The following is a 15,686-nucleotide window of genomic DNA, read 5'->3' as shown; positions in this document are numbered from 1 at the left end:
CTTATTGATAAAAAAAACTTGTGCAAGTTTGGGAACAATCGGATGAAAATTTTGGACTTCGAACAACGATTTCAAAATTTCTCAAATTCTAATGAAGATTACAATGGACGTCATGGTCTGATAATGCTAAAGGGCACATACCACCTGGATAGTAATACGTGTCGCGCTTCTTTTTTTATAAGATATTTAAGTGATGTAAGAAATTTTAATAAAAATGTCCAATTGTAGTAAAATGGATTTTAAAATGTCTACATAAAATAAAGCTTTATTATATTTATTAACCTGACTGAAAAAATTGTCAGCCGCCGAACTGTTCCGTTCGTGCCGGAAGCCGGGATTAAACCGGGGGCCTTTAGATGGTTGTTGCGTAAACAACTTCAGTGTAATGTTTTGTTTTTATACAAAACCAGAAAGTTTCGCGTATTTGCCCAGTCCCTGTGATCTTTCCCCTGTGATCAGTTGTGAATCAGTTATTAATAAAAACAATAAGCTTTGCATTATTGGCTATAAATGTTGTAATAAATGTAATAGACACAAATGCAGTACTTATTTACACTAATTTACACAAAAAATCACCACTATGCAAGCTATTCTTAAAACAAAAATATATACATTGATCCTTCAAATAACTTCTCCTCCCATAAGCGAAAAAAAAATGCATTACATTCTAGAAGCCGCTCTCAAGAGCGACGCCAATAATACAACAAATTCTGCTCAAGAATTTACGTTTGGAAGGAGGTGTTGCATGGTAATTTTGGGTGTGGATGAATTAATGGCAGACATATCAAGGATTGCATTTAGGGTCAGTCGGGCTTAGGAGGTGAAGATTACTTTAAATAAAAATAGGAAAAAAATGCACTCAATATCATTCTGTATATTTAGATGGATGTTCATTTATAAGGGCCGTGCTCTGTGAAAAGGGGGTTTAATGCATGTGCATAAAGTGTCGTCCAAGATTAGCCTGTACAGTCCGCATAGGCTTGTCAGGGACAATACTTTCCACCTAAACTTGCTGTTTGCTAAGAAGAGACTTTCTTGACATGAAAAATATCATAAAAACTGAAAGTTTCTATTTTGGTACACTTTACGCAAATGCATTAAACCACTTTTTTACAGAGCACAGCTCATATTTTTCTGAATTTGGGCCACTTGTATAAAGATCAAGTTAACTTTTGCTTAAATTATCAAACATTTTCTGCTCAATAACTTGAGTTTGCAAGGAGGTATTATGTTTAAATGTTGTGTGTTCTAATATATTGCATTGATTGTTATATCATTATATGTGTTATTGTAAAATCCATTGTCATAGTAAAACATTACATACTTACCCTAATTATATTGAATTATAAAAGTTTCCCAGTATATATTAATCATTCACAAATTTGAACTTCAAATATCACAGACATGTTTCTATGTGAACGGCTATTAGATATTCGATAGTACCACCTGTCCCGTGTCCCCTTTGCATACTGACCCTGGAGAACTCAAAGTGCTATGGTTTAAATGTATACGCAACTTTTTTTTCCTCTTCTTGATTGACACCATCGACTGTAGGTTAAACTCTGGTCATCCCGTCTGTTCATTTCAACCTGGAGCCTGCAATAACTATAAAATGATAAATAAGCTAATTCGATGAAACTTGGTTTGTGGGTAGAGGGTTAATTTAGGAATATGCATGTAATTTTGTTTCTTTGAGTCAGTAAAACTATTGTGGTTGCTCAGGTTGCAGAAATAATGGAAAACTAAAATCTGGTTTCTTCCATAATTGAAAATTACCTAAGCTTGTTTGATGTAGCTTATGTAGATCCTGTTCCTACTCTTACAATAATAAATCCGGTAGAGGTCTGCTGTTCTTGTCTGTGACAGAGCTCTTGTTTAACCCTTTCCCGCTCAGAAGCAAACTGAAAGTTGCTTTATGCAACCAGCATAAAACCAGAACAGCCTTCGAGTAACTCGCAGACTGTTCAGATTTGATGCTGTTTGCTGCTCATCAGTATCTTAGGGTTCGAAATGAACCATTTATCATCGCCAGATGTCTTTCACATTGATTGTTTACCCTTTCCCCATCAGAAGCAAAGTGAGATGGCTTTTGCAACCAGCATAAAACCAGAACAGCCTGCTAGTAACTTGCAGTCTGTTCGAGTTATAAGCTAGCTGTTTGCTGCTCACTAGTGCCTTTGGGTTGGAAATAAGGTCTTTAAATTTGAATTTGTTAAGAAAGGTCATAAATTAAATTAGATTTGCTTAAGGACTGCAAATGTGTCAAAAAGTGTATCTAAGTTATAGTAAAGGGCCAAAGGGGCTTAATTATAAGGGCCTTCAGGTCTCTCTTATTATTCATTGCTTATGTGATTAACTTTTGATCTATTGCAGCCTGAAGCATGTATTTGGGCTGAACGTCCTTCTGGTAGTAGTGTGCGTCCTTTTTGCTGTCTTCTTGCCATCTATCGGTAAAATCATCGGGTATGTTTTGTTAAAAGTTTTGTTTCTTTTTATATGTTCATCTGTTCATTTTAGTTTAAAGATCCAACTTTTCTTGGAAGAGCTTTTGTAAAATTTTAATTTAAAGTCAATTCAATGTTGAGCAGTTTTCTGTTGTAAATTACATATTTTATTTAAGTTATTACCAAATAGTACATGATTGTGTTGTTACCTTTCAATTTTCATCTTAAGCTGATGCAGAAGATTTTTATCTTCTACTAATGAGTAAATGAAAGAATGAACATTGTATTTTTCTGTAGATTTGTCGGAGCGTTTTGTGGTTTCTCCTATGCCATCTGCCTGCCGTGCCTTGTGTACATGAGGAAGCGCTACCTAGAGGGCGCCCTGCGTGCGCCAATCATCGCCTTCCATGTCGTCCTCATTGTTCTAGGACTCGCTAATTTCATTGGTCAATTCTTGATTCTGTAGATTGTTGTTGCTTTGTGTACTGCAGTGATCAAAATTGTTGTTTATTTATTTTATTTGTTAGAGTTGATATTAACATTAATATGATATTGCTATCTTGTTGCATTCTTAGTTTAAATTTCAATCTTTGAATGATTTTTACATTGTTTGTTTGATTTACATTAAACTTCTCACATTGTAGATTGAAAATAAGTAGTTGTGTGACAATTTCTTTTTTCAATTAAATGGTAAAAAGCAGACTTCTGCCAGTCATCTTGTAAAAATGTAACCAACTTTTTTTTTTCAAGTAGATATGATGATTGTTTGTTTTAAATGGTTGAATTATAAGCTTTTATTACATTTGTGAAATCAATTGAATATATTAGTTTTGCATTATTTAACTATATTTTTCATTCAACTGTTTTTGTTTCATGTGCACAGTCCTTAGTTTCTCAGGCTATCTGACATGTTTTGAATGCTGATGTGCATGTTAATTTTAAACAGTTGTGACTGTATACATTTTCCATGTTATACCATAATTAAGCACATTTTGTGCCTAAAGTATCGTCCCAGATTGCAGACCGTATTGCTAATAATGGACAACACTTTGCGCTTTTATAGAATTTTTATGGTTGAATGATTTTTCACAGAGTTATGGCCTTTTGAAATTTTCCATAAAAAAAATATTGTCCCCCCAACTACTGTGCCCCATTTTTGTCCGGGCTATTTTTCAGCAACTTATGACCGGAATTCAATGAAACTTTATGGGAAGCTTCACTACCAAGAGGAGATGTGCATATTATCAGGGGGCTCTGGTCGGATGATTTTTCACAGAGTTATGGCCCTTTAAAATTTTCTATAAAAAAATTATTGTCCCCCCAACTACTGTGCCCTCAAGACGTTTCCTTTTATCTAAATATTTAGTGCAATATTGTGATAAAAAACCTTTGGGGAGCATCACCCGTCTCGGACGGTTTCTTGTTTGTTTAAAGGAAGTCAAAACAAAAAAGTATCCTTGTCCCAAAGTGTCATCCTGGATGAGCCTGTGCAGATTGCTCACTCTAACAATAAACAATTTGCGCACATGGATTAAACCTGTTTTCATCTGAGCAAAGCTTGTTTCAATCAGCTGGGTACATTGTAATTACCAGCTCACACTAGATTGTATTTATTTTTGTTTGTGTTATGATACTTCACTGCCTAGAAAACTGTTTGTTACTCATTGAAATTATTATGAACTGTATACATGTAATACTGGAAAACATATTAAATATTAAACAGATCAATATGGTTTTCCTGGGTTTGATTTAGATGATATATGTATGTACAGGAATTTAGACTGACAAATGACTGAATGTTATAAAAAACATTCAGTGCTTGTCCCTGAGGGGGAAAGAGTCTTTTGGTTTCGGTTTTGAGGAGATGGGGGTGGCCATGGATGCACATGTAAAAGTATTGATATTCTCTTTCCCACCCCCTCGTTTTCATTTACAATATTCAGATGTGTTTGAAAGCAACAAATACTGTAACCCTTTGCCTCTCAGAGACGCACTTTTACACATTTGAAGTCTCTTAGACAATCAAATCAAATTGTAGACCTTTCTTACTGGATTCAAGTTGTAAAGGTTTCATTTCCAACCCTAAGAAACTAATGAGCAGCAAACAGCATGAAACCTGAACAGCTTGCGAGTGACTCCCAGGCTGTACTGGTTTTATGCTGTTTGCATAAGCCATTTCCTCTGCTTCCGAGTGGGAAATGGTTAAAAGCCGATATTTGTTGGTGTTTTGGACTAAATGTGTGCAAGTTTCTTTTAAGCATGTTAAGTTTATTGTAAATAATATTTTATGATAAAATTATAAATAGTATCTTTGCATGCAGGTTAAATAATGTATTTTGCAGCTGCTGAGATTCTTTGTTATTTGAGCCGCCATCTGGGAACAAGGAGTTTAATGCATTTGCGTTAAGTGTTGTCTTCTTGTGCAGTATGCTTAGGTTAATCAGGGTAAACACTTTCATCTAGATTCGATTTTTGTTAAGATGAATCTACTATTAAAAAAGAAACATTCCATTAAATTGGAAAGTGTCATCATTGATTAGCCTGTTTGCACATGCATTTCGCCCAATTTTAGCAGAATGTGGCTCATTAATTGTTGTGCACTGAACATATGCTTAGAATTTTGACACTGCCGTTGATCAATTGTGTAAACATTGTTCTAAGCTATAATATTATTATCACCACTATAAACTCTACATTCTTTGTGTAAAGATTGGATAGATTGGTATGTTGAATTAATAAAATTGTTGGTACACACTTATTTTCTCACAATACCATTTTTCTTTTTGCATATCCTTGTGCACTAAAATGTTACATACACAACTTTTGGATATTCAAATTTTATCTTAAATCTGGTGTTGCTTTTATATGACCCCCGTCATGCAGAAATGGGTCTTGTGCCAATAACTGCCAGCCTAGCTTGATTTCCAGCCTGAGCATATGCACAAGTTCCTGACCATTATACCCGGCTATGTAAGCTTGTACAGCACTACCATTGCTCATATGGCAGAAGAGGTGGCATGTAAGAGTTCAAGTTCATATCACATTTAACCCTTTCAGTGCTGGAACCAAATTTTGAAGGCCTTTGCAAACAGTTTGGATCCAGATGAGACACCACAGAATGTTGCGTCTCATAAGGATCCAAACTATTTGCTATTCTGATAGTATTCTAAAAAAAAAGAGAAGAAAATGCTAATTTTAGAAATTCAGCAGATGACATTTTAGCAGACGACAAATTTCCCAGCATGCAAAGGGTTAAATACCCAATCAAATCTTAGCCTTCAAAGATCATAAATATACTCTTTTGTTCACTTGGTACAGATTACAGGGAAACCCCTGTACATAACAAAATGTTTGATTGGTTTTAAGGAATGTTCAACTTAATGCAACCTCTTATGCAAGCTTGTCACATTGTAAAAGTGACACATAATTTATTGAATGTTAGGATCCATTTTAATGAGAACGGGTTATATAAACCCTTAACCCCTTAGATACTTATTTTGACACATTTGTATTACTTTAGAAAGTTACATTTAATTAAATACCTTTCTTTCTAAATTCAAGTTTTAAAAGCTTCATTTCCAACCCTTAGATACTGATGAGCAGCAAACAGCATAAAACCTGAACAGACTGCGAGTTACTCGCACGCTGTACTGGTTTAAGTTGTTTGCACATAGCCATTTTCACTTTGCTTCTGAGTGGAAAAGGGTTAACTTGTTGATATATTGTGTCTGGAATATATCATGTGAAAATAAAATCAAAATATTTCAGCAAAATTAAATGTGTAAGTAAGAAAAAAATGTGCATGGTGTCTGGAATATTAGTATTTAAGTTACTATTGCAAATATTTTTTTCTATTTGCAATTTTTGTTCTGATGTGATTTATTTATTATTATAAATATTAAATGCCTATTTAGATTAAAAGAATATGTATGTAACCTGATTTGTATTCATGTACATGTTTTCTTTGAAATTCTGCTTTTTGATGTGTGAGTTACCTGCTTACATAAGATGTAACAAACATTAAAAGTGTAATTTTTGTTTTTGTTTCATTATTGTATTCTTCAAACATGAATATGCTCACATACATTTATGTAAAAATGCCTAAGAAGACGCTAGTTAATAAATAGTATTTTCATTTTTTAGGTTTGTTATACCCTTTGAGAAGAAAGGCATATTGCAGATATCATGGAAGTAATATACAATGATATTGGCCAAATATATTTATATAACTAAACAGTATTTACTTACTCTGTTGTGTATGAATAAAAGATACACCAATTATTTAAATAACATAAAACATCATTAAGCAAGTTTCTAAATTGATCTTTGGTAAGATTGATTAAGCACAGTCTTACTAATATGACATAAAACTTGCAAAACCCTTAAACTGGATACAAAAAATAGGAAACAAACGCTATCGTCAGCAGCCCTAGCATCGTTATCAACACCACCATAATCATTTCGGCTATACAGTCACACTATAAACGCACATAAAAATCCACTGGGGGCTGACGAGGTCAAAGCGTAGTCCGTTTCGCTACGACGTCGGGTATATGTTTTACTACGTAAATATTGAAGAAAATCAAGAAGTCTCAAACATGATTTACACTCCCGTACCGTTGTGTCAGTCAAGTTCATACTCAAACTAAAGAATGTATGCATCCCTTGGGATAAACATTGTCTTGAAAATCGACACTTCATAATTTTGCTTTATTTGAGTATTTAATTGTATTCGCTTTATATATTTGGAAGTAGTTCGACAAAACTATAGAAAAATATGAGAACAAATCGCCGATCAATGTGTGGAGTCTGAATGGCTCCAATACATCCCCGCTCAGACATTTTTTCAAATGTTGTGGAGTATTAAAAGTACCTTAAAGGGATCTTTTCACGCTTTGGTAAATTGACAAAATTGAAAAAAGTTGTTTCAGATTCGCAAATTTTCGTTTTAGTTATGATATTTGTGAGGAAACAGTAATACTGAACATTTACCATGGTCTAATATAGCCATTATATGCATCTTTTGACGATTTTAAAACCTAAAAATTATAAAGCGTTGCAACGCGAAACGATTGAATAATTTGGAGAGTTCTGTTTTTGTCGTTAAAATTTGTGAAACTACGAAGATTGCTTATATAAGGTATAAAATACGTCAAGTATGTGTACTCGGCGGAATAGCTCAGTAGGCTAAAACGTTTTTACTTCAGGACTCTGGCAGGACTCCAGGGGTCACTGGTTCGAAACCTGTTCCGGGCAATGTTCTTTTCCTTTTTTTAATTTTATTCTTGATTTTTTACTGAAGCTTTTACGATCCAATGTTTACATTTATCAATATAAAGCATTTAATGAATAAGTTAAAAATGCCAAAATCTGTGAAAAGGCCCCTTTAAAGGAATTACTTTCCTTTGGTCGGATCGCACATTTTACAAATACATACTTTTTTTATTGAATTTTAATAATAAATCATTGTGCTTAGCCATAGATTAACTGAGTTATATCTTATATATTACAAAACTATCTCTTATTTAATTAAATGTTGCTTTGAACTAAGATCATTAAAGATGATTCTGAAGTTAGAAATATCACGTATTATGTATATATCATTCCTAAATCTGCGTTTCACTCTATATCCAAAAATCAACCTGATTAGGTCGTCATGGTGGTAATATATCACCCACAAGACCAGATGCATTTACAATACATCGGTATAACTAAAATAACGTTTTCTAGAATACTCAGTACAATTTTGGACTGATGATTAAAGGAAAATAATTTATAGCCATAATTGGTTTGAAATATAGTCACATAAGGTTACCAACACGACACTACGGAAGACCTTCAAATAAACCCGCCATAACGACATTGTTGTTCTGGCGAGTATAAGTGTCGTTCCTGGTGCCAATTCGCAAAAACGATATGACAGAAATTAGCCAACTTGGATTATGCATATTCAATATCCAATTAATTGAAATCATTGGATACACGATTCTTTGTTTGCTATTGATGCTTCATAAAACGCATGGGTTTTAGTACATTTACTTGTACAGCATTACCGCGCGCTATTTACACAGGTGAACAAATTAAATGATAAAGTCACTACATCATAGTCGTTGATTACGTACAATAATTGTTTTTTCAAAATATTACAATGCACAAATTTGTATTGACACATATAGTATGCACAAAGCGAATCGTCAGCCGCCCCAGCAAGAGAGAAACCTTACTATACAATGCGATCCTATATTTATGGCACGGAACCTATTGCAAAACAACGAAGCAGAAGAACATGTAGTAGGCAAGACGCACACGCACACAATAAACACGCACTCACGAATATGATCTATTACGTTTGTATTTACTTATTTTATAAGCGTTTGCCATTAGAAATACATAAATTTACCACTTTTTAGTGTGTGCTTGTCACAGAGCATCAGCTTAATACTACTGACAGGCAATCGTGAGATCATTATGCAATGAATGTTATAAGCGACTTGAGCCCCTATGTTAGCTTCGTCAATGTCGTGTTTATACGAAATTAAATAAACATATTTTTTATGAACGAGCATAACATCCCTATTATAACATAAAATAAGGAATACGTTCCGTTATAGACCGTACGTTATATTTATTTTAATTTGTTTATTTTAACAGCTTATTTTAAACCGCTTATTAAAAACTGGGTAAATTGTATTTGTTAAAAATATAAAACAGTCGTTGGTTTATGTTAAACAAATGCAGCATATTTGCATTTCTTGTGCAAATTAATGCACTTCAATTTGCGTACAATTATGACGCTGCAAATATTGTCGAAAGAAATAAATCTAGGGCAAACGAGAGGATAGATAGATTTTTCGAAAAAACAAAGCTTCAGTAGAGTTTGCGGAAGTTTACGTCAGCCTCGCGACATTTTAAGTCTAGTGCGACATATAGCGTCGGTGCTACATACAACGTTGAGCTACACTGTGTAAACAATGCTAAGAGTTCTTCTTTCTTTGAGGTCAACAAACCATGTGTGGTATCCCCAGCAACACCCAGTTGTATGTTGGAAAATCTACATAAGCTTAAGAGACGAAAGTATGAGCGTACTTTAAAACAATACTACGGTAACTGTCGAGTTCCCATAGATGCCTTTTTGAGTACATGTAACAATCCTTGTGGTGTAAGTGGAATTCTTGGGTAAACTACTCTGTACCTCTCAACCTCTTTGAGATATGTCTTCAGAGATGTTAGCTAAATTATACTCAAATAATTATACTTTTCCATAATACTCCTCATCAAAGAAACAAAACAAAAAACAAAAAACACAGACTGTTCGCTAAACGATTCCCATGAACAGCAATTACGCCGAACATATGAGAAAGTAATAAAGCGACTCTTACAAATCTCTCAAACTGGATTATTTAATACTTATCCACATCTAAGACGTATGCTTATGAATACAAATGTTAAGTACTTCCCACCATCAAAGATACACAAAGTATGCCTTTCTTTGAACATAAACAAACAACAGATGCGCTAACGTAAGTATTGGTTTTTGAAATCAAGTGGCAATACACTACCTCTTGGACTTCACTATTTAATAGCAATCAAAGCTGTATTTTCTGTACATTAGTTATAGCTCAACACATAAAACCAAACAAGTGTCCTTCAACATCTTAAGAGAAATATTTGTTGATGACTTGATTTATCGAATATGTGCTGAAGTACTCTAGCATACCTGTGCTATATTACGACGAATAAGAGATCTAAATTCCATTTCGATTGCATGTTTCAGCAAAGACGGACAGAACCATTTTTCTATTAACATACAACTCGTGAACATTGAAAAGTTAAAATGTGGCGCTTGCTCGTATTGTTGGTTCTATTAGGGACATCGCATGCCGCAGAGCCTTCCTGCCCCGTGTGTTCCAAGTATGCGTACGAAGTAAGCCTTCTCGAACGAGTGCTTAGCAATGAACTGGCACTGAAACACACCCTGGACAAAATAAGTGAAACACATGCGAAAGTTGAGGACACTTTAAAAGCGATACAAGGGGAGAATGTGAAGCTAAACGACGCAATGACTGCACTGGAAGTTAAGAAGAAGGAGATGGACGAAAGGCTTAAGAGTTCCATCAACTCGGGGATCACAAATGTATCTGAAACTATTTCCGAAATGAAAACAAATGTGCAGGTTCTCGTAGCAAAGACGGAGAAGGAACTCAACGCAATGAAAGGTAATGCTTTTCGTTTGTTCAACTATTGACAAATTATTTCGCCTGACATGTTCACATTAATATTACGTTATCCATTGCATTGAACGATAAATGCTTTCATGCTTTCAAAACTAGTTACGAATAAAACATGTTATGATTTAGGTGGGTTGATATTGCTTTGTTAAACTTATTATACAGTTATATAACTCGAAGCAATTGCTGTAATTATAAAATTAGTAATATTCTACAAGTCTTTCTATAATATTAATAAAATACTTGTGTAATGCACATTCTTTCAAATAATAGTATGATATTAAGACAAGATTGTAAAACTAAAATAATTATGTTAATGAAAATTTTCCTCGCTCGTCTGTATACAAATATCAGTATTAATTCGAGGTAGGACGAGTTAAGCCTATGCTAATAGTTAAACGCATGGACGTTTATGGCAGTTGTTATGATTTGCTGGTTGATGTGAATTCACGTCCAGATGCGAGCATTTGCAAGTGTCGGGATTGTTCGTAGCGCTAAAGCGATTACAAACGCCTACCAGTTGAAAAATTAAATGAAAGCATTCAAGTTGTGCCATAAAACGTGTTTAAACACGACGTTCACAACTTCCTACTGGAGTTTTATTTACTGTCTAACCGTTGTACAATATCCGTTGATGATCTTGATAATTTCGACCGATCATATCTCTCATGTGACTTATGTTCACTCTAATTACCATAAACCATCCGATACATTTACATATAGACACACTCTAAATTAGTAAATTAACATGAGTTAATGAAATTATTGTTTTTGATTTATACTAGCCTTAAAGGATAGCGAAAATAATTTAAACTGATTCAACTGCAGTTATCACGAATACACTGAAATAACAAATGAATGAGTTAATTGCTTATAATTACGTCCAATTATTTGTACTTTGCAGTACTGTGTGCGAAACAATTTCAAAATTAAACACAAAAGTAACGTGTTCCCTTTATCTTCACACACACAAACAGACACGTACGCACACACGCACACGCACGCGCACACACACACACACACACGCACACACGCGCGCACACACCCGCACGCACACACAAACACACACGCCCGCACGCACACACCCTCGCGCACACGCACGCACGCGCACACGCACTCGCGCTCGCATTATCGTCGGCACAAAGAAATTAACCCGCACATAGCAAAGGATATATTATTCAATAACACATGTTTATTATTTCAGAACAAAATGTCGTGCCACTGGTGATTTTCCACGCTCGACTTCATACTGATGGTAATAAACACCCTCTCACTGGCAACCAGGTTATTGCGTTCAAGACCGTTCTGGTCAACGAAGGTCGAGGATATGACCCTGCCACTGGAAACTTCACGGCGTCTGTAGCTGGAGTGTACATGTTCACGGTGCAGTACTGTCCTTTTGCAGCTTCGAGTGTTTCCCTTGAGATTACACATGAAGGGAAACCGTTGCAGAGATCATATCACTACGAAAATTATGCGGATGTCTGTGTCAGCATGCAGGCCTTCGCTAAAGTTGCGATGGGGGAAAAGGTCTGGGTGCGGTCTATATTTTCGTGTGACCTTTACCAAGAGGGGTATAAGTGGAGCAGCTTTGCTGGGTTCCTGGTGCATTTATAATTATTAAATGCGATTTGTTGCCCGATGAACATGTAAATCATAGGATATAATATAGAATCATTAGAAACAACATATTAACCATAGAAGCAGTTTACAAACATATTAATTGTTTGGTATAATAACGTTCAAACTTTCGTGGAAATTTATTGAAAATTGATATATTAGGCAATGCTAATATAATTTAATATTTAATGTTAAGTTACAAAACCAAAGCACATGTAAACTGTATTCAAAAGTGACGTAAGGATTATGTATGACACTTTATTTCTGCAGACATAAAATATCTAAAATAGTCCGGTGACTGTTTCTCCATATTTAATTTCACCAATATACTGGCATTTTCGAAATGAACATAAACAATAACAATGAAGTTATTTTACACTTAAATAGCAACAATAGGTTTATGCACAAAAATGTTTTCAGAGGTCAAACGTCTGGAATGATGTTAAACAACTCTTTTAAATGCTGAGACTAATCGAAGTCTGATTTTTTATAAAATATGTCAAGTGAACATATATAACAGGCATTATGAAAAGTGGACGACCTTAAAGTGATTTGGGTTTCCATCGGTATGTGACTTCTGTTTCGCTTGCAATACTATCAAAGCCTTGCTTTTCTGTAGTAATATATGTTTTTGTAAATATGTTTTATTTTAATTTTATCAAATCGATTACCAAATTTACTTTTTTAAAGAGCATCTTGACAAAGACAGAAAATTGAAATTTCAGTTTTACATGTTTTTGCAACGCATTTATTTCTGTACGAAAGAAGGCTTGTTATACATTTTTCATTCTCTTAAGTGCTAAACATTGTGTACTTAATCATATACTTATATAAAGATGCAATTATTTTCCCGTATAATAATGCATTAAAATGGAACACATATGGCTGGATTGAATATTTTTAATTAATTGTCTTTGTGTTGGTGCATAACTATTCAAATTGGACCTGTGCAGACAATCTGGAAAACTTATATGGTACTTATAATTGGTTACTAAATGGAAAATGCTTAACCATTTGATGTTTGTATTCATCTTTAGCCAAGTGAAGCTCGATTGGTCATTGTCGGCTCGAGTACTACTTACCTGTACCCCGGGTACTCTAAAGTATACTTACATGTACCCCAGGTACGGTAAATATACTTGAACGTACCCAGTCGATATTAGACTGTACCCGAGTTGTATTCCCGCCCAAAATCCGACGTTATAAAACGCGCTACCTATTACCGTAAAACGATATTGTTTATCTTTTTTACAAACTTCTCTTTAAAAAAAATCCTGCATCAACATGCTTTTTGAGTATGAGTTTCGATAATATAGAGGCCATTTAACAGAAAATTTACATAAATGTGAACATAATTAAAACAAATAGCCGACAACGACCGATTTAGCGTTAAAATTCCCGGGTACGTTATAGTATATTTAACCGGGTACATGTAAGTATACTTAAGAGTACCAGGGGTACATGTAAGTAGTACCCGAGCCGACAATGACAAATCGGGCCCAATTGAATGTATAATGTTTAAACTAGTCTTCTAGTGAATGGTGATATTGTCAGTACATTGGTTGCATCGCTTTTACACATGTTATTGTACAATGTACATTCATGGTGATATGGCATTTATTAGAGAATACCTTATCATTTTTGCTGATTAATGTAATGATTATATGAGACGCGCTCTTGGGAAACCAGGCTTTATGCATGTTGGTAAATAATTGTCATCCCAGATAAGTTGAGACGCGCTCTTGGGAAACCAGGCTTTATGCATGTTGGTAAATAATTTTCATCCCAGATTAGTGTGCACAGGCTTATCAGGGACTACTTTTTTGGCTTTTCAGAATTTTTATTTTAAGGAATTCTCTTGTAACAAAAATCCAGTAAAGGAGAAACGTGTCGTCCCTGATCAGTTTATGCAGACTGCACTTGCTAATCTGGGAGGACACTTCGAGCACATGCTTTAAGCCCCGTTTTCATAGAACGTGGCTCATATTATTGTCATCAAGACTTCTTTTACACATAGAGTAAAGTTTTTTGCTTATAGTATAAATGATATCAATTTACATTTCATTATATGTTTATGCATAACAGTAGTTATTTCAGTGTACATTTTGTGTAACTTTTACATTGCTATGAAATACTTAAAGAAAAACTGAATGAGTTGCATCTGTAATAAGCTGTAGTAGTATGTATAGAGTTGATAAGGGATTGTCTGTTTGTGTATGTGTATTTTTAGAATATGTAATTTCATTTGAAATAAAAGTCATGTTACAAAATCAAAAGTGTGTGTACTTTTTTTTGTTAAACATCTTCATGTAAAACATATTTTCAGGGCAATTGTAAGTTACTAACAAACTTACAGACACCTTGTACTGGTAAACCAGCTAAAACCAGGAAAAGTATAAGTTGGTTAACCCTTTGCATGCTGGGAAATTTTTCGTTTGCTAAAATGACGTCGCTGAATTTCTAAAATTAGCATTTTCTTCAATTTTGTTTCAAAGAATACTATCAGAATAGCAAACAGTTTCGATCCTGATGAGATGCCACGTCGTTGGCGTCTCATCTGGATCCAAACTGTTTGCAAAGGTCTTCAAAATTCGGTTCCATCACCGAAAGAGTTAATTAACCACCGTGATATTACTGAAAAAGTGTTTAAATCAGGAAAGGGATAGAGTTGTCATGGATTATCTTTAAGGCAAGACTTCGTGTAAACAAACAAAAAAACAACATGAATGGGGATAGAGTTGTCCCGGATCAGCCTGTGCGGACTGCACAGGCTTATCTGAGATGCCGATTAAAGCACATGGATTAAGCCTAGTTTTCCCAGAGTGTGGCAAATCTATATCTTCTCATCCAAGAGTTCTCTCAATTGGGTTTTGGTTGATGAAAACATGTTAGCCTACTAACATAAAACCCGTATTAATCTTACTAAATCCTTCATTGATAAACTTTGATTGGTTAAATACTTTGTTCGCCTTGAGACTGGAAGGTCGTGAGTATGATCATCACTAAAGGAAAATTCTGAAGATTATTAAGCTTTTTCGCAAACTGTTAATGAATAATGATAATGCATACAGTCAGTGCCAGTTTTGACTGTGGCCCTCAAATGTGTGATGGTTGATCTACATCCATGACTAGCGATTCATTCAATATGGTATGTCTGCCAGTACAAGTCCAAAGTCATCGCCAGATTTTGCACACGGATTCCTTATATTATAGATGTTTTGGAAACAAACAAAATACGTCTATGTGTTGTATGCAAACGTATGCATCATTTGTTTTTGAACTGTTGAAATTATTTAGCACTTTGTTTTGTATGCCCCCGAAGGAGGGCATATAATGATCGCACTATCCGTCTGTCTGTCCTCCCGTCACACTTTTGCGTTTAGTGTTCCAAAAA

General features: G+C 34.6%; 2 protein-coding genes across 2 annotated transcripts in view; both read left to right on the top strand.

Annotated features, from left to right (window-relative positions):
- LOC127863141 (sodium-coupled neutral amino acid transporter 9-like) overlaps positions 1-6,481 on the top strand; it is a 50,417-nt gene extending 43,936 nt beyond the window's left edge. The window contains exons 13-14 of the mRNA XM_052402529.1: positions 2,374-2,463; positions 2,742-6,481. Coding sequence (XP_052258489.1) covers positions 2,374-2,463; positions 2,742-2,910 — 259 coding nt within the window. The 3' untranslated portion in view covers positions 2,911-6,481. The remainder of the gene's footprint in view (positions 1-2,373; positions 2,464-2,741) is intronic.
- Positions 6,482-10,227: 3,746 nt separating this feature from the next.
- LOC127863163 (complement C1q tumor necrosis factor-related protein 5-like) lies at positions 10,228-12,289 on the top strand. Its single transcript, XM_052402547.1, has 2 exons — positions 10,228-10,660; positions 11,877-12,289. The coding sequence occupies exons 1-2, from the start codon at positions 10,279-10,281 to the stop codon at positions 12,287-12,289; spliced, it is 795 nt and encodes a 264-aa protein (XP_052258507.1). The 5' UTR covers positions 10,228-10,278.
- Positions 12,290-15,686: the final 3,397 nt, after the last annotated feature.

This window comes from Dreissena polymorpha, unplaced genomic scaffold (genome assembly GCF_020536995.1).
Source record: "Dreissena polymorpha isolate Duluth1 unplaced genomic scaffold, UMN_Dpol_1.0 chrUn001, whole genome shotgun sequence".
In the NCBI taxonomy this organism is placed as follows: Eukaryota; Metazoa; Mollusca; class Bivalvia; order Myida; family Dreissenidae; genus Dreissena; species Dreissena polymorpha.
The sequence above is the reverse complement of the archived record's forward strand: the minus strand, read 5'-3'. Positions and strand labels throughout refer to the sequence as shown.